We start from the raw sequence: 19742 nt of genomic DNA, 5'->3' as shown, positions 1-19742 counted from the left end.
CTGCTCTGATCTACTCTGCTGTTTCTTGTCATATGTAACTGATTCTCCAACTCAAAACTGTCTTTCCTTCCCAAACCACTGGCTGCCACTCTTTTGCATCATGTCTCTTTGAGAAAAAGAAAGGCAGACATTCCTGAAAAGGAAGCCTAGCAGCTTGAAGCAAGTAAAAGTTCCCAAATGTCCACACTGTTGGTTCTGTTACCCGAAAGGACTAAGCACTGAGGTTAAACCACCAAGTACTTAATGAAGACCCCAAACAGGAAAGGAAACTAGTTTTGAAGCCTCTTCCGAAGGGCACTCAGACAACATCAACTCAGGGTAGAAATCAGTTCCTTCTCAATGGTTTGAGAACTGGGCTCCATAAACGTGACTATGCTTATGTGAAATTTCAGAACAGACTGTAGACAGAGCTTGGAGGCAGACTACTTACTAGCCTTAGCATGGATACAAGTTGGAAATAAATCTCAATATAACCCAGAAGAAAGAAAATTTTATGCATTTCCCAAATATTACCAATCATTCTTTGGTTTTGCTGAACACCTGTTCTTGGACCTCAAATTACAACTGGTTTTTTTGCTCTTTTTTAAAATGTGAGTACAAACTAAAGCAACAGTATGACCCTAAATGCTGTGATTTAACACTTCATTGCTTTCTGCATTCCCACTTGTTCTTTCCTGGACATATAAAAACATGACTTCAATTTTCAACTAGGTTCAAATAATTACAGTATCTGATGGATGTTCTCATTCCATGAATTTTTTTAAAGAAAAAAATATATTAATTAAAGCATAATAAGAACCTCCAAATGTGGGCTATAGAAAGGGAAACTTGGGAAGCCTGGGCCTGTCTTGCAATGTACTCACTTCTAGTTTTTTCTCCTTTTCTGACAAAACATCTTTCTGGTTCTGGGTGTACTCCACCAACATCCGAGCCAGCTGGCGGCGGTCTTCCAGTTCTGCTGCCAGGCGCCCGTTATATTCCGCGAGTAACAGACATGCTTCATCTACTGTTTTAGAAAGACGTTCAGCTGCCTCTTTGTCTAAGTACAAATGAGACCAAAAAAGAGAGATGATATACAAATCACACAGGCATGATTGCAAACATTTCTGGGGGAGGTTAGCAGCTTATCCCCTAACATCTAAGTCCAAGAGTACGCCAGAACCTGTAGATAAACAATGGACTGATGGACAAAGAAATCCAACGGTACTGACTCCTGTCAACAAGATGGGACATTTCTGAATTACCCAAAGTGAGGCAGCTGTACAAAGAGGGGAATCTGGCAAAGGATGTCGAAATGCCTATTCCTGCAAAAGCCCTACAAATAAACAGAAAGAGAATTTCAAAAGTGCTTTCATTCATATTATTTCACCAAATATTCTCTGCACATTCCTCTGAAATACAAAAGCAAGCACTAATTTCTTGGGTGTGGAAACTAAGACTTGTAAATAAAAGCTACACGATAGGTGTGGTATCATGCGCTTCACTGAGGAGCTGGGACTCAAAATCAGGTCTCTGAACTGGACCCACAGGACCCGGCTCTTAAACTGTGCCAGCCTTGAACCTTGGAATGAGCTCTCTTCTGCTCAGCAAAACACAGGGTCTGAGAAGAAGAGACACTTTCAGATGCTTTTAAATATGATCTACACTAAGAAATATACTTTATATAAACATAAAAGTAAAAGAAACAGAAATTTCGTAAAACAATGCTTTCCTCAGTCTGTGCAGAGTGTCCTCTGTTCTATTAAAAAAAAAAGTTAGTCATTACCTCCCGGACTGATTTCAGGTCTAATTAATGGGCTGCAACTCAGTGTTTGGGGAAAAACTGTGCTGAAGAATCAATTATGAGAAAGGGTAGGCTTGGAAAGAAGCAGTGGACAAGGCCCAGAGTTAGGAAATGAAAGAAAGGACAGGATGATTTGTACTTCAAAGAATTGACATAATTAATTACATGTGGGTGTGGTGAGATTAGAAGTTACATATATACACCTCATTTTAAAAAGGCCTTCAAGGATCCAAAGGGTAGATCGGTGCTTTGAAACCAAGCACTGGAGACTCCAGTCGTTCTAGGGGACAAACTAGAAGTCAGTATGTTGCTTCCTGTGCACACAGGTCATCCGAGGTGGGAGACCCCGGCGCTGTCACAGGTCACTGCAATTTAAGAATTCCCAACGCAGTCTCTCTGGCAAACAGTCTGTCTGACTTTCAGATGCCTTCTTAGTATGAATACTGGAAGATGAACTGTTGAGGGATTCCAAATTAGGTCTCATGCCAAAGATCAGGTACTTCTACGCTCCTTGGGGATAGGGAAACAAAAGGATGTTCTTGGCGGAGGAGGAGGAATGCACCAAAGAGAACACAAAGGAAAGAGACAATGTCAGTTGCCAAGGATGAAGAGGACAGGAAAACGTATTCTACCTTGGAGGTGCAGTCTGGGAACACGCTGCTGGGGTGCTTAGGCTGGTTTAGCTTTGTCACTGCTTAACCATTTTTTTAACTGGTTTTTAAACGGTTAATTCATTAAGATGTTTAAGTGCAAAAAATGACAAGGAAAACACTAATTTTTGAGATTTTTTAAAAAATCAATTCTCACATTCTAAGAAATTGTATAAGGGAGGTAATTCATTCACAATTACAATTTCTGTAAAACATTACACAAAAAGACCCTGTAACAGTTTCATGAGCAATAGAAAAAATGCAGTCAGAATGTAGCAGTGAGATGCTCACTTAGAGAACTGACCTGTGGCTGTCCTCACAGCTCTGCCCTCCCTGTTACGCAGACGAGTGGTTGTATGCCCCTTCGGCCAATCCCCTCACTTGTGCATGGGCACCCCACCCCTCCTGCTTACTCCAAGATTCAGTTTCTGGGACTGTCCCCTGTTTCTCCACACCTCATCGATGTCTCTCTCCCTCCAGAAGCACTCCCACCTGCATCCACACATGCCACCCTGTCTTCTAGCGTGTCCCTCTCCAGCTATGGCCCCTTGTCCCGGCTCCCTTCACAGCAGGAATTCTCAAGAGAGCTGTCTGTCCTCTGCATACTCACCTCCCCTCCCACCACTGTCACCAAACCCACTCCAATCAGACTTTTATACCCCAAGCCTTCCAGTTAGCCTGACTCCTATCGTGTGTCCAACACTCTTCTAGGCTTTGGGCCAACAAGTTAACACAAAGGACAAAAACTCTCTGCCCCCAACTTTGCATTATCAGGGAGGAAGAAAAACAATATACCATACTTCACTTATTTATTAGCTGAAGATAAGAACTCAAGACAAAAATAGGGCAAAGGATTAAAAATAGGGGCACTCAAGGGAGGAAGGCAATTTCAAATAAGGTAGCCACGGGTAGGCTTCCCTGAGGTGACATGAAAACCAAGGGCTGGAGGTTGTGAGAACAACGCATGTAACTATCTGGGGAAGGTCATTCCAGGCAGAGGAAACAGGCAAGGACAAAGGCCCTTGGAGGTGAAAGTGTCTGGCAAGGAGCCCATATGATAAGTGCTCTGAGAAGAAGGGGGAAATGATCCACTTCCATTTTAATGGTCCTCTCTGGTTACTATGCTGAGGACAGGATGATGGCTGGGGGACAAGGAGGAAGCAGGGAGAACACATGGGAAGCTACTGCAATAAGCCAAGTGAAGGTGGTGTGACTCGCACCAAGTGGCGGCAGTAGAGATGCTAACAAGGTATCAGATACAGGGTGTTAGCCCAGATCACAGGAATACGAGGGGTCATTTACTGAGATGGGGAAGGCCATGAGAGAGATTCTGGAGGGAAGATGAGAAGTTTGGTTTGGGACAGGTGAAGTCTGAAATGCCTTTTAAGATAACCAACCAGTTAACACTGAGCAGGAGGCTCGATGTGTGGGTCTCCAATTCAAGGGAGAGGTCAACACTAGAGATGTGAATTAGGGAATCATTAAGATTATTATTTAAAGCCATCAAAAAGGATGAGAGGAACTATCAGTGACACCAACTAAGGAGGAGGGCTAAGTACTCAAAATTAGGAGGCCACAGGAGAAGGGAAGAAACCAGAAAAGGAGACTGAAAAGACATGGCCCGAGAGAGAAGAGGAACGCTAGAATATGGGGTCCTAGTTTCCTCCCGCTGCTGTAACAAATCACCACAAACCTGGTGGCATAAAACACCACAAATGTATTCTCTTACTATTTACTATGATGGCCTCTTCCTCCATCTTCAAATGCATCTCTCCAATTTCTGCTTCCATAGTCACACCTCCTCTCTGACTCTTGCCCTGCTATGTCTCTCTTCTGAGGACTGGGCCCACTTGACTCATCCACAATAATCTCCCCATCTCAAGATTCTTAACTTAATCACATCCGCAAGGTCCCCTTTCCCACGTAAGATAATATATTCCCAGGCTTTGGGGATTAAGACATGGACATTTTGGGAGGGTCTGTCTACCACACCAAGTGAGAAAGTATTTTCAGGAAGAAGAAATGACCAATCGGGCCAGATGTTACTGAAATCAAGTTAAGAAGACCTCAAGGTAAGATTGGGCAAAAAACTTCACCGCTGAATTGAGCAACATGGAAGTCATCAGCAACACTGATGAGAGCGGCGTCGGTGAAGTGGAAGCAACAGAATGGGGGATTGGGTGTGGAGAGAGCCGAGCACAGGCAATCTATTCTGAATGTTCTTCTATAAAGAACAGAGAAATGAGACAGGAGCTAGAGGAAGATATAGGTCAAGAAGAAAAAATTTTCTCACATGGGAAAATAATACATGTGTTTATGCAATGGAGAGTGACCCAGCAAAGGGGAAGAAATCAGAGATGCAGGGGAAGAGGGGAGACCTGCTAGAGCAGCATCGTCCAGCAGGTCAGGAGGCAAAGGTCTAACAGACAGAGAGGCTGGTCAAGGAAACAGCATGTTCATCCACAGAAATAGGAAGAAAAGTCAGCCACTGTTTGTTGTTTGTTTTTCCCAGCACGTTCAGCTGTGCAGATCCAGGAAAAAAATAGATTAAAAGGCTGGATTTAAGAATGGTGGCTGCCAGGAGGTGGGAAGTGGGGGAAATGAGTTTTTGTTATTTAATAGTATAAAGCTTCAGTGTTGCAAGATGAAAAGAGTTCTGGAAATCAGCTGTACAATGTGAATATACCCGTTACTTCCGAATGGCACACTTAAAAATGGTTCAGATGGTAAACTGTTAGGTGTATTTCACTGTAACTAAAAATCAAAATAAACAAATAATTTTTAACAGCTCTATAAGTCCTTTAGGCTGAGTGAAAACAGATAAATGAAATCACTTACACTGCTAGTTTTATATTAATTTGCTTCCAATTTTGAAAATTAAGACTTCTGACAGTAAGAATAAATGAGGCTGGTTCTTATAAGAACAACAACATTGGAGTTAACCTGGAGAAAAGATGGGTTTTTGCCAGGAGACTACAGTGAAGGGGAAGGGGAGTAAAAGGGACGGAGGGTGTATGTGAGAGAGTGATTGATCATAAAGACCCTAAGCTGAGTAAAGAAGACAAGGCCGTAAGGAGAGTACAGGCTGGGAAAAGGTGGGAGGATCAATGGACTGTGAGATCAATAGGCTGATAAATCCAGTGGATTTAACTGCTGGGGGAGGGTAGTAGAGAGAGTGAGCCAAAATGCTTCCTGTACGATTTACATAAGGCCTCTGTGTTGTGTTCTCCAACTAAGCCTACCCCTGCCTGAAGGTCTTTCCCTGTACTGCTCCCTCTGCCTGGAGACACTGCCCTCCCTCACGGCTCCTCACAGCTTGCTTCCTAATTTTCGGGGGCCCCTGGTCAAAGACCATCTCATCAGGAAGACCGGCCTTGCGCACCTTTATAACACATCTCCCTCAGTCACTCTCCACCCCCACAACACCTCTGTTTTCTTTTTCTATTGGGCATCTAACCTGAGAGAGGATGTGGGTGAGGGGATGTGGGTGGGGTACCGAGAGCAGATACTACACAGTGCATCTCAACTATCAGTTGAATGAAGGAACTATTTAACGGACAAACTTGATTTCCTTTAAACGGAAATGGAGGAAGCTAGTGAAGCAGCCAAGTCAAGGGACTGGAGGAGGAAGCAGGGGCCCTCGGAAGAGAATGGAATGAGAAATCTGAGCTTTTCTAATGGAAAGAACACAGGCTCCGTGCCGGGGCTGGAAGCAGCACCCAGCACAGCGCGCTCTATGCAAGTTCACACTTTACTCCTTCCACTGCCCACGCATAAAGCAGGGACAGAGCCGACCGCCCCTCCCTGTTTAATTGGGTTTGGTCATCAAGAGGGCAAATCACACGACTGACAGCACAAACCTGGAGTTCCCGGCACTGAAGACACCATCATCTGTGAGGTGTGTCAGTGTGTGGTGTGTAAGTCACAGCACTGAATCATAATCTTTTTATAAGAGGGTCATGAGTTTAAATGCCTCCCCAGTCCCCCAACCCCGGTCCCCCTCACACACAACTGGCAGTTTTCAACAAACCTTATTTGTACTGAGTCCCACAGGTCGTGGCATGCTAGCATTTCTACACTAGTTCCTAGAGCCACTATTCAAGCTCGGACTATTCCAGCAGCTTCATTGTTCAGTATGTGAGTTATGTTTGCAAATTTCAAGATGACAGAGAACCCAACACTACGTGGAAAGTCTGGACCTGCAGACATAAGCATGTCCTGGTGTTTGATGCATTAGAGATAGGTCCCTCTTCCCTCATCTTTCACCCAAACTCTACCTTCTCACCTGTTATTTTTTCCAAAAGAGAAACATCTTGCACTTCTTGGGGTAAAGAAGCAATTTTCTGTCGAACAGTAGCATCCCCTGATGCAGCATTTTCCAGGTCCTGCAAAGCTTTGATTAGTTCCTCAGTCTGCACAGTAAAAACACAAACAACACTATTCATTAAGACCTATGGGATTTAAAGAAAATTAGTTGGAGTTAAATGAGATGGAAGTAAATTCTAAAAATGATCTTTCCCGAGATTTAAAAAAAATCATTGGTCTTAGCCCTAGAGCATATACTGAAGTCAATGATACAGATTTTAAAAGAACGTACATAGTTAATTTTTCTATGCCCACAGAAGAACAAAAATGAAATTTAAATAACTATTGAAAGAAAATTTTTTTAAGAGCATGTTTCTGGTGACTTAAGACAATGGAGTCTGGTTCATATTGCTTAGTTTCAAAGGATGCATGATTTCTAGTATAGAATGGCCTCCAGTATAAAATAAAGATACACATACCAGACGCTAGGCAATTGTTTACAGACTAAACGAAATGACACCACCTACTTCGGTTCTTCCTTGGATTTGCTCTACAAAACGAATGTCACAAAGATGACATTTTCAATTCTCGCAGCCACTCCCAAAATGAAATGTGTCAAACTCATTAATTACAAAGAGGGAAGAAAATCAAGAAGAGCAAACCAAGAATACATATTCTTGCATGAAAATGTTGATAATTCAGGCTGTTCTCTTGTGTTTTTAAATGCAAAGATACACGGTCTAGCACTGCTTTCATTCTAACTCAACATTTTAACATAACACAAATCAGATATGCTTCCTATTTATACAGGCCTTAAACACACCCATGCGCAATAAAGTAAAGCTATTTTAGGCAAAATGAGAGGGAGTCCAACTCAGTGAAAAGAGCATGGGGCTCTGAGGTCAGTCAGACACAGATGTAATTAAGACATTGGACAAGTTACTTAATGTGTCTCGAGCCTTGCTTTGACTGTAAATGAAGAAATAAATAAAAAAACAAACAGCTAAAATGAACCAACCACACAGAGTTCATGAGCTAACTTAACATAAAGGGTCAAACAATGCAAACATATGTCTAAAAACTTAGTAAATGCTAGCTCCCTGTTTTAATATTTAAATAGGTTATACTGTAGCAAATTTGCTATTGTTACAGACTGTCCTTAGAAGCTAATACGTTGTTTACTTATCAGAAACAAGCATGTATTGGATATAAGCCATAGTAGAGGACTTCTGAATGTCTTTGTAACATTATTTACTTCTTTACAAAAGTGTATTTTTAAAGAACATTTTCAACTTCTAGAGTGAAAAAAAGCCAAAGCCAAGTACTCTGTAAAACACGAATTTATCCCAGAGTCGGGACATGCAAAGACAAAACCAAGCCTGCTGACTAGCAAGCTCCACCAGGTGGATCTTGCACCCAGTACCATGAGCGACCCTCTGGTGAGTCCATACTATTGGTCATCGGCGCCACCTTGTGGCCAGAATCTTCAACTAAAGGTCATGAAAGTCACTCTGGGGGTCAAAACATACCAAGAGGGGTCCTGCGGAAGGATCTTGGGGAGAGTAGCTTCCAGGGTAGTCGTCATCCTCCTCCTCTTGTATTTGTTGAAAAGTTCGCTTCAGAGATTTCTTCTCCTCTGTTGCTAGAGGAAAGAAAAAAGTGACAAACTTGGGTCACCATAGCCTGTATAGGTGAGAGTCAAATGCTATGTACAATGGGTCACATGTAAAAACCGGCAAAGGGGTGTACATTTCCAGAAACGGCTTAACATTAACCTTTACACCAGCTATTTTCAATTGGTGGTCACTCCCTACATGACTGAAAAGAGTCAAAATCGCCTTGGTATGTCATCTCTGATTGACTCATTGGAAAAACACTACTGAAAAAAAAAATTTTTAAGTGTAACTTACCAAACCAGCATATTTCATTTAAAACTTCATTATCTTAAAAAAAGTTAACACAAAAGGTAATACGGTAAGAGACCTTATCAGCCAATATAATGAAGCAAGCCAGTGTGTGAGAGGGTCTGCAGAGGATATATTATGTATAAAATGAGATATTTTAACGCTTTTCAGGATAATTTCAGAAAATAAGTAGTAGCAAGAAACCCATCAATAAAATTGATAAAGCAAATATCCTTTAAACTATCCTTTTAAAAATAAAACACTTAGTTTTACTTTAAAATTTTAAATAACCATTGCTGAACAATGTGACTGATACTACCGAGAGAAATTACTTAAGTCAATATTTTTAAATTAACCACTTTTGAGGCTAACAGGTTACATTTTTTATTATCTGTACCACATGCTTTTAAATTGTTACGATAGATGTGTTAATTCCAAAATCATTCCTTTTGCATTAAATTGGACAATACAAAATAAATGCCAAACAACTGAGAGACATAAATCTAAATGACAAATTCAGGTTTGGAAAGTATTAAAAGACTTTAAAGAAACTATTGGTCACCTAACATGTGCCAAGCATTGCAATAGTTTCTTTTCATTTCATCCTTCCAACAATCCTAAGAAGCAGTAGCTCCATTTTACAGATGAGAAAATGAAGACCCAGAGAGGCTAAGTAACCCATGTTAAGGTATGACTTCAAAATCTGTGCTCTTTCCACAGCACCACACAGTTTCCCTCTCATCTGTCAGATGAGGGGACACCATGCACCTTCCTCAGAACTCTGTTATAAACAGAATAATGTACTCCTCCTGCTTACTTAAATGTTTTCTTCTGTAACCAAGGATGTAGTTCCTGTTCTCTACCTTACACATTAACTCACCACACTACGTTTGACGTGAAAGCCAAGTCAATACCGTGGGTTTTATTTTCTCTTTAATTGTTTTTTGTTTGTCTGTTCTAAAGAAAAGAAACAGCAACATTTGCATTACTGGCAGTCCTGGCTTTGCCCTATTCTACTATGCACAGATTTATTACCTCGGTTTGGTTAAATGACATCATTCCCCCAACAACAGAGTTCAAATTTCAGTTACCACCGCATATTTACGCTGAGTAATTGCATAAAGAACAAACCTCCCTGCTAACTTCAGTCCACAAATCACTACATAAATAATCGAAGTGCATCGTGATTAGCGACCACATCACTTCTTTCAAGGTCAGTAACTGGTCACTGCACATCTGTTATTCAGTTCACACACAGATAGCAAAGTGTTTGGCTGTGTTGTCTGCTAGTGACAAAACCCACATGATATTTAATAAAAACGAATAATCAAAACACGGAAATGACTGACAAAAAATGAGAGCCACGAAGAACTTAAAACTAATGCTGGAAGTGAAATCCAAATGGAACATAAATGGAGCTGTGGAAGAACAGCTGGCACCGGGGATGCTGGCGCTGCCCTGCCTTTCCAGAGACTATGGACTCACAGCCAGAAGACGGTAGTGAAGGCCAATCCATCAACAGAAATGAAAGACGTGAAGAAAGGTTGTGGTTGTGATGAAAAGGATGACAATGTCCCCGAGGAAGTGAAGCTGACAAAACTTCATATTAACAGCACTCTCAGAGATACTGCGCTACCCTAAAAGCACAAAGGAAAAATGTTGGAAGCTAATCCAAACTTAGGGAGCAGTATGCCAGAGATGGAAAAGATGCTTGCTCCAGGTCATAAGTTATCCAAGAAGACAAACTGTTCAAACTACTCTTGATAAGTTTGTTAGAAATAAAAACTTTAATTCACGATGTTTCTAATTTATATTAAAGAATGCTAAATAAGTCTTAATTTTACTCCCTTTTTTGTTTCCTCACACAATACCTGGCTCCTGTACCTGGGGAGACAGGTATATAAACTCAAGCAAACTCTAGTTCTAAAACAAAATCCCTAAGCTCACACATTCTCCAATGTTAGAACTGTTTAAGTTCCACAGGAAAATTTTCATTCCAGAGGTAATAAAGTTGTCTGAAAACAGAGAATTATCCATAAATTAAGGCTGGAGTATAAAAGGACAATTTAAATTTGGAAATAAGCTTCTGGAAAACTCATCAATATTTTGAAAGGACTGTATAAAATATTCTGATATCAGGTACAAAGAAGACAGAAGACAGAGTGAGTTAGCTGAGACTATCTACACACACTAGAAACTTTCAATACGTGTTTTCATCTTTCCAGACGAATGAAAGAGAAATTATCTTTATATCCGCATTATCCTGCACATTAGAGGAATACCGCCTCTATTGTTGTTAATGTCTGGACACTCAAAAAAAATAAGAAACACAACAGAGCTATTTTCCAACCTACCACCGCCACAAATCCCCCAATTTGTCCAACTGCTCCGAGTGCGGAACTGTTCCTCACTCCTCTCTTGGTCTTTCATGTGCCATCTAGCATATCTGTTTACTCAAAGCACATGTCTGGCAAATGCCTAAGGAACTGAAATTCAGCACTTGGCTTCAAACATCATCTTTCAGTGCTCTCCTACTTACCCAAAGGTGTTTTTAAAAAATAAGGACTATTTACCAATGAACTTGAAGTCAGAGAGAAAAGAATGCTGGCTAATTCCCCAACACTGTGCAGAATTCCTCCAAAGGACACAATACAAACACTGCTAGAATCAAAAGTAGGAAACATCTTCCTTTTTTCTCAGAAGCCACCACCAGAGTGATCCCAAATTGTTTTCTATCAACTCCAAGTAAAATAACGACCTGCAGCCTGAAAGCACTCATGTCATTCATTCTTAGAAAGCCTCTAACCTCTAGTTTCACAGCAAAGTTGCCTCACCTTAAAATGCATATAAATTTAGACCTGGAAGAGACCATGAAAGCTACATAATAAAGAGCTGCTGAATGAATAATATTATCACGTATGCTAATCATGGTTAAAGTCTGCAGCAGAGGCATGTACAAGTACCAGAGGAACATAGAAGGAATGGCTACATGTGCCCAGACAAGCTAGTGAAGATGTCAGAATGAGAGCAGCATTCTTGAATGAGTTCAGTGCACAGTGAAAGGGGCAGAAGGATGTTTTAGGCAGAGGTAACAGTAGATGCAGAGGATGGAGTAAAAGCAGAGCATCCAAAGGGGAAATTGTTGGGTATGGCCAAAGAATATGGTTCATGGGAGGAAATGGCAGAAGAATCTGGAAAAGTAAACTAGTTCACATTATAAAGGGTCCTAAATACTATGTTAGTACCTGGACTTGATCCTCCAGGCAATGAGTATGTGGGCAGCCAGATCAGACCTGTAGCTTAGAAACATGTCATGCCAACTCGAATTAAACCACAACTAACCAGAAGCCAAGGAACCAAGTAACATTCAATCTTACTCCTCTTTAAAGAAAAAAAATAACGGCTCTTAAGGACTTGGTAAAATTCACACACATAACACGTACACACTACCTGAGGAGATTCTGGGTTTAGTAAAGACCAGTATCAATTTCAGTCAGCAAGCTGACAACCATCAAAAGTATGTCCCCAGACCACATCAATATTTAATGAAACCAAGTTCTATAAGGGCTAAAGGACTTATCCAAGATCCTATAATAGTTAGGGGCAGGGCTGGGACAAAAATCTTAGTCCCGGTATTTCCCAGTCCCCTACAACTCTAAACAATTTTGTTGTTCCTTTCCCTTGTGCAAGGAAAGTCTCCAAAAGGCAGAAAAGAGCCAAGGAGAATACAGAGCAAAAGGTAGGGTATGAGATGATGAACAGCATGAATACTAGAACCAGGCTTACACGCTGCAAGCACTACATAAATTCTCACCATCATTTACGATCATCTCTCTCTGAAGAATCATATAATCGCTGGTGGTTCACAGCAACCCCCACTGCAGCTTTTCACATTTGATTCGAAAGTAGGCAAAGACCAAGAGCTGTAAACATGTGGTGATGTTTCTACCTTTGGGGGGAGGGCTCTTGGAGTCCTCCATAGACAGCTTCAGCTGCTGTATGAACTCGCCGCCATACACACTTCTTTCTTGCCAGATGTTCAGCAATCTTTCTAAAGGTTTTTTACAGCCTTCATCTGCCTCTCTGCCCAGAAAAGACGAAAAGATATATATAAGCTTAAGATTTTTTGGTTTTAATTAGGACAGATTTACTTTAAAAAAAAAAATCAACAACTGACTAAATGGTTTACATATTTAAAAACAGAAGGAAGATTAAGGTACATATTGTAATTAATAGATAACCAAAATTTGACCAAAAACTACATTCTTCCTGTGGTGTGTAGGAAACAGAGAGGGATTATGTTACAGGAAGTAATCTGTGTCTTTTAACCTCTTTGAAAAATGGGGCAAACAGAGCAAAAAGCCAAAGGCTGATTTTTACCTACAGAGAATTATCAAAAAATCAATCATATTAATTGCGACAGCTTGCTTTTTAGAAGGCACTAATTGAAATCTAGTGCCAGACATACTGCCAGAAATTGAAGCAGGCCAAAACTTTTTAAAGATAGGGAAAGAATGATTAAAACCAAATGTTTAAATGGGTAATAAATTCCCAATAACTCATCGGTGCTAACATACCAACACCTCTAACATGCATAAACACAATTGTACACACATATATGCCAAGACTGATCTCAACTTTAAATTTACTACTTCATAATCATCTTAATTCTGGGCTAGGTCTGTGTTCCAGGTTCAAACAAAGGTGTCTAGTAGATAATCTTAGAACACACCGAGCATGATACAATCCTTTGTAATTTACACCTGAAAGAAGCTAGATGGTTTTTTCCCTGACGTATTACTTTCTTAAAACAAGAGTATTTTCCAATGATGTGACTATAATTCGCACTCATTGTGAACCAGTTGCTTACCACAGAACGTCAGACAGCAAGTGGAAGTGTGGGGGAAAGACTTTCCAAAAAGAAACAAATTTCCTCACCATCCACTGTGTTACTATGAATTGTTCTGTTTTGTGGGGCTGTCCGGATGTCAGTGATTTTACAGAGCAACTTTAAACAAAGGGATACCCTGACACCTTAGTATCTAAGTCAGGATCTTTAATAGGTTTCTCAAGAAGAAACCACACCAAATTCAACTCAGATGGGAATTTCATCCACTCCCAGCCCTGCCAGCTCTTTTCTAAAACTTACTGTTAACACTGAAGGTGAGCTGAGGTTTCAGCCTTATCTGTCAGATTATATTACTTATGAATTATTAGTGGCAAATTTCACTAAACTGGAGTCAGTGTACTAAATCCAGATATATACAAACTAATTATTCTTTTGCTAAAGCTTTTTTTTTGTCAGAGATAAGGGTGAGGAAAAACAGGGAAAAAAATTTCCACTGATAGTTTAGATATGAGCTTGATATTTGTGATAAAAACACCTTTACTCCCCCTTCAAAATACACCTAGAAACAAATTACTTCTCACCTCTTTCTCTGCTGTCAGCCTGATCCAAGCCGCTACCATCTCGTGCCTGATGACTGCCACAGCCTCATTACTAGTCTCCCTGCTTTCTCCCTGTCCTCCGACAACCTTATTTATCAAGTTTTAAAAATACAATTCTAACTGCTGTGTCATGGCAGATCATTGCTCCTTTGCTCAAAACTTCCAAGGGTTCTTCTCGTTCTCCCTTAGAATGAAAATCCTAATAAAGCCTACAAAGCAGTTCTCATTATTTCTCTGACCTCACCTCCTACCCTCACTCTCCTTCCCTCCTCAATAGCTCCCTGGCCCTCCTGCCTCAGGGCCTTTGCACTTAAAATTCACTGTCTGGAACCACATTTCCCCAGATGGCTCAAGGCTCAGGAAAGCTCAAGGCCAGGCTCTTCTGCTCTCCTCATCACATGTATAGTTATTCACACATCCTTCCCTAATTTCCCTACTGAAAATTACACCCCCTACTCCAACTTAATTTTTCTCCAACAATTTGTCTTCTGATATGCTCTATGGTTTCCCTGCTGTTTATACTCTCTTTCCACTTGAATTTAACTTCCACAAGCAGCAGGGATTTGTCTTTTTCCCCCACTGCTATGTCTTAGAACAAGCACAACAAATATTTAATTGCAATCTTTTTGAAAATTTTTAGATAGGTTTCAGTAGGCCAAACAAATTAGTTAATTTTCAACAATCATTTTACTACATCAAGGTCATTCGTGTCAGACATCAGCTAAGCACTCACCTGCTCATTCACGGAGGTTTACGAAATACTGTGCTTGGAATACAAAGAACAAGGCCTAGGTCCTGACCTCTGGCGCTTGACCCACAGCCCTTCACCTTTCCATACCCTACCTGAGGTGCCACATTCCAGAAACGCTCTACTGGAAGTATTTCCTACTCAGCACTTGCTGCCACCAGTGCACATGCCTGGGCTCATGCTAGCTCCTCTCCTTTGAATGGGGGCCCCCAAACAGAACAAGGTGGCCAGAGTATATGGGGAGTGTGTGGAAACAGGAGAAGAATCTGGAGCGACAGAGTGGAAATAGATTATAGAGGATAGAGGACCCTGAATGCCATATTAAGCATGTGGCCTTTATCCTGAAGGCAATGGGAAGGCTCTAATGTGATCAAACATACCACTTTAGAAAAATAAGTCATTATAACTACTGTAACAAAATCACACCTAATCACAGAACTTAATCAACTGGTTGGTACTTTTAACATAAAACTCTGCAAATTCTCTTAAAAGAGAAATCAATCATGACAACAAATTCTTATAAAGGATTTAGTTAAAAGGGATGGGAGAGACACAGCACCCACCCACCCACCATTCACCATTTCTGGGGCTATCTGGGGCTACCTGGGGCTCGATTAAGCCTGATTGTGATAACAGCCTCATCCACATTACTGTAACAGTGGATACTGATGCTCAAACCCATTATAACCAAGACATTTTTCTACAGGTTTTCACTACTAAAGGCTAAAGCCAAAAGAGGGTTCTAGTTTAATTAGTGAATGTAATTAACCATGATAGGCTAATTCTTATAGCACTATAGTAAATCAAGGTTGTGACAGTTAAGTTCCAAAGATACAGACACGAGAGTCAAGAAATCTTTTTACTGATGAGGTTTTGCCATAAGGAGCTCCAATGAAGTGGAAGTCACTTTAGTACCTGGAATTGGATACAACTAAAGCAGTAATTTTATGACAGAAGGAGATACCTTTTCAAGTTGCACTAACTCCATTCTAAATTGAGAAATCTTTTAAGAGAAAAAATACCCCCAAAAAATCTTTGCCACTTCTCAATGAATAAACTGAAAGATGATAAATAAGTACATACATAACTTATTATGTAGAACATAACTTAGTACGTATCTTAATTCTAATTAATTATGAAATTCAATCACTGAAAACTCGATCTGAGAAGTGAAAACTGTGTATCACACACACATAGGACCACTGCCTGAAGCGTCAGCGGGACACTTGAGGGCGTGCCCAGCCAGCCTGGGGGCCTTTCCTTCTGCAGTTCTAATGGCACCGCCTTGGTGCACCCACTGTAATTTGTGTGTTTCTGTCTTATCCCATGCACAGGAGGCCTATGGAAGGCCTACTCACGGCAGAAATTCTAAGTATCCTTAGCACTTCCAAGAGCATCTTAATGTAAAGCTGGAGCAGAAACCATCCTTTGCAATTGTCAGAAAAGAGTTAACATAGCAGGTCTGAGACTGCTGCCCTGAGAAAAGACCTGCTCACAAGGTTGGCCCTTGACTGGCATCTGGGAACCTGGATTTCAGGAGTGTTCCCACCATTTCCTAACTGATAGGGGTGGTGTACTGTGCCTAGACTGTCTGTACAAATACAATTTATGCTGAACACCGGCTTTCCTTCTGGGAGTCTAGAATTTTGGCAAAGGGTACCTGTGACCAATCCCAATAAAACCTCTACACTAAATCTCTAATGGGCTTCTCAGGTAGACACTTCACATGTGTTGTCACAATTCAACGTGGGAGGAATTAAGCATGTCTTGTGTGACTCCACGGTGAGAAGACTCTTGGAAGCTTATGCCTGGTCTCCTTTAGACTTCATGCCTTGCACTTTTCCCCTGGCTCATTTTGTTTTGTATCCTGTATCATAGCCATGAACACAACTAGACAGACCTGTGAGTCCTCCGAGCAAGTCACTGAACGTGGAAGTGGTCCTGGGGACCCATGATCTAACAGGAAACAAATATGTATATAGTGATAATTTCAAATTCATGTCTTGAGGAATTAATTTCCGACTAAGCTTCAGACTATTTCATCCATCTGCCTGTCTGGCATCATCCCTTGAAAAATCTATTAGCCATCTTGAACTTAACACAGCCACGACAAAACTTGATTTCCTCTACCAAATCATTCCCCCAATCTCCATTTCAGTAAACAGCACTATCAGCCATTCTCTTACTCATGTCTAAAACCCAGAAATAATCTTTGATTTCTCTTTTCCCTCACTACCAGTTCCCACTCAACTTCTTCGAATTCTATCAGTTTTACATGGGGGAGTGGGGGTGGAGAGAAGGGACACACAAATTACCCATAAAGTAAACATTCAATAAACAGAAGCTATTATCTTCTCCGTGCTCCTGAGTCCTGGCCATTGTCATCTCCAGCCTATACTAGAGCAATACCCTCCACACTCAGGGCTCTGGCCCTCCTCCCTTGGCCTTTATAATCAAATTCTGCACCCCAAGCTGGAAGAATCTTTTAACAAGGTATTTGAAATATATCATTCCCCTGCTTAAAACTCACTGACATCCCATCAGAACAAAATCCTCTCTCCCAAGGCTCACAAGGCATATGTGACTGGCCCCTGCCTGTCTCTCTGATCTCATCTGGATGTCACTTTCCCTTTGCTCACTGTGTTCTAGCCATAATGGACTTCATTCTGACCCTCTTAATATGCCAAGATTATTTCTACCTTAGGTTCTTTTTAATAGCCGTTCCTACTTCGCATGATTACCTCAAATGTCATTTCCTTAGAGAGGCTTCCTTCACCACGCTAGAAGAGATATCACTCCACAGTGTCATTCTATTTTATTATGTCCCTAATATGACTCTCTGAAAGTATCTTGTTCATTCTGTCCTTCCCTGCCTTGTTCACCACTGCTCCCCTAGTGTCTGGATTAGTACTTTGTACAAAGAAGGCACTCAAATATATTCTGAAGGAAAAATGAGGTGTACAACTATCTCCCAACTGAGAAAAAATGAGGCATTTGTGTGGAAGATAAGTTTAAAGTCTGCTAACTTAACCTGATACTCAAATTAAATCTACCCTATGAGCTTGACAGCTTTCTCTGACTTGAGCGGTTTGTTGGTTTTTCCCTACAGGGCAGGGGTTTGGAGGAAGGAGGTAGGAAATTATCATAAACAGATTTCTTATCAATTTTGGTCAGTATTAACTGGCCCGCTATCTTTGTTAATTAATTGGCCACAAAAAAACCGTACAGAGAACACTTCTTACTGTTGGTAAGGTGCATCAGGATCCAGGTTGAGAGGCTGGACTTTCTAATAATGGAGGTGGGGGGGTAGGGAGGGAGCTTAGAAACATGGGGACCTTGAATATAATAACCAAACAGGACCTTAAAAGAACTAGAAGAACGCAAAAAAGAAAAGTAACAGGGCTTTTTTTATTTAAAAGGACCAGGTCTATTTTCTCCACAGTGCTACAGAATTTGCTAAGACATTTTTACAATGCCTCCTAGGCAGGTTTTAGGATGGTATCAAGGAGAAAAGGAATTTTTAATCCTGGTATCACTCATTCCCCCTTCTCATTACCCTTTTCTGGTTTGGGGGCAAACGGTCCAATTTTTAAGTAAAAATGTTATGCTTACTATCCCTATAGGAAATTATTTTAGTCAATGTCCTATACTCTAAATTGATTAGCTTATTCAGCAACTATTTACTGAATCCATACTCTGTGATGGGGCAGACCACAATGTTGCTCAGCTTCTGGAACACCATTCACATCAAGACTATCTAAATGGTGTTCCCTAAGCTACGTAACCCCGTAGCTCTGTGCCAGACACTCCACTAGGTGCCTGGGATACAGCAAAAAACAAAAGGAAACAGTCCTTCTCTTCAAAGTTTATAATTTAGTATGCTCCCGTGGACAAGCAAAGAGCGTGGATTGGGCACTGTTGTCTTACTTTAGCCTCACAACAACTCTAGTGAGATAGGTGGTGACATCCCCTTTTAACCAACTAGGAAACTTGGGCTCAAAAAGCTAAGTAACATGTCCAAGGCCACCCGGACAGTGCTGGAGGCGGAGCTACAGCCAACATCTAAGAAACTGTGAACTAAATCTCCTCAAAACAAGAAAATGCCTATCTCCAGTTTCAGACAGCTACTCTAGCGTCTGTTCTAAACTTACTCTCGGCTATGAGGATTCAGTATTTTTCCAAGTTCCTAACACATTCTGCTTTTTCAGTATCCATGTTCACACACACACAAAAAAGAGCCAGCTGACAAACAAGTCTTTTTCCCATCTCTATAAAGTTAAATGTCATTTCTTTCTTTTGGATGTTTCATTTCATTCCTTCAAACTTTTCAAATCTTTCATGGAATGTCGGACTTATTTTCACACTTAAGGTCTTTCACTTACACTTTAGACACTAGAACAATTTCTGTTTAACCCACTAGTCTCCTTCTCACCCTTCCCAGTTTCCTTTTGCAAAGACGTTTAGTTTCATATGCTAACTTAGTAAAACTCTACTGAAAAAATAGTTTTCCTTTGCTCCTCCTGGGCAACTAACTTGTGTCCACAAAAAAGTTTGTTTTTAAATCAATAAAAATGATCTATAAAACCTTAATTCCAAAGTATATTTTTTGTGACATCAGCTATACGTATATTCTACACCCCTGTCCTCCCTGTGTCACATCAGTGGCAGGGACTTAACATGACAGAGCCAGAGCAAATCTCTACTTTCCACATTAATAATTATTATCTTTGCAGTTACAGTAATGACTACTATTTTAAGTCAAGTTAGACATCTAGACATCAAGAAGGAAGTATATAAAAATGAAGGCACAAGCAACTAATTTCTTGCTGTTAAGGTTTTGTTACTGGAAAATTCCCTTGTACTATTTAGCTTTTTTTTTTTTTTTTGAGACAATAAGCTAAAGA

The 19742-nt window shown here is 40.7% G+C and overlaps 1 protein-coding gene across 4 annotated transcripts in view; it reads right to left on the bottom strand.

The window, feature by feature from the left end:
- Positions 1 to 19742, bottom strand: part of RPRD1B (regulation of nuclear pre-mRNA domain containing 1B) — a 77445-nt gene that overhangs the window by 51755 nt on the left and 5948 nt on the right. For 3 of the 4 annotated variants that reach the window (XM_032462284.1, XM_032462286.1, XM_006188623.3), the window contains exons 3-6: positions 12592 to 12725; positions 8268 to 8380; positions 6719 to 6845; positions 864 to 1039 (exon numbers count right to left, since the gene is read on the bottom strand). In XM_032462284.1, the coding sequence (XP_032318175.1) occupies positions 864 to 1039; positions 6719 to 6845; positions 8268 to 8380; positions 12592 to 12725 (550 nt within the window). The remainder of the gene's footprint in view (positions 1 to 863; positions 1040 to 6718; positions 6846 to 8267; positions 8381 to 12591; positions 12726 to 19742) is intronic. The other variant, XM_014562525.2, reaches the window with a different exon arrangement.

This window comes from Camelus ferus, chromosome 19 (assembly GCF_009834535.1).
Source record: "Camelus ferus isolate YT-003-E chromosome 19, BCGSAC_Cfer_1.0, whole genome shotgun sequence".
Lineage (NCBI taxonomy): Eukaryota > Metazoa > Chordata > Mammalia > Artiodactyla > Camelidae > Camelus > Camelus ferus.
Note: the sequence above shows the minus strand (reverse complement) of the source record. Positions and strands in the feature narration are given on the sequence as shown.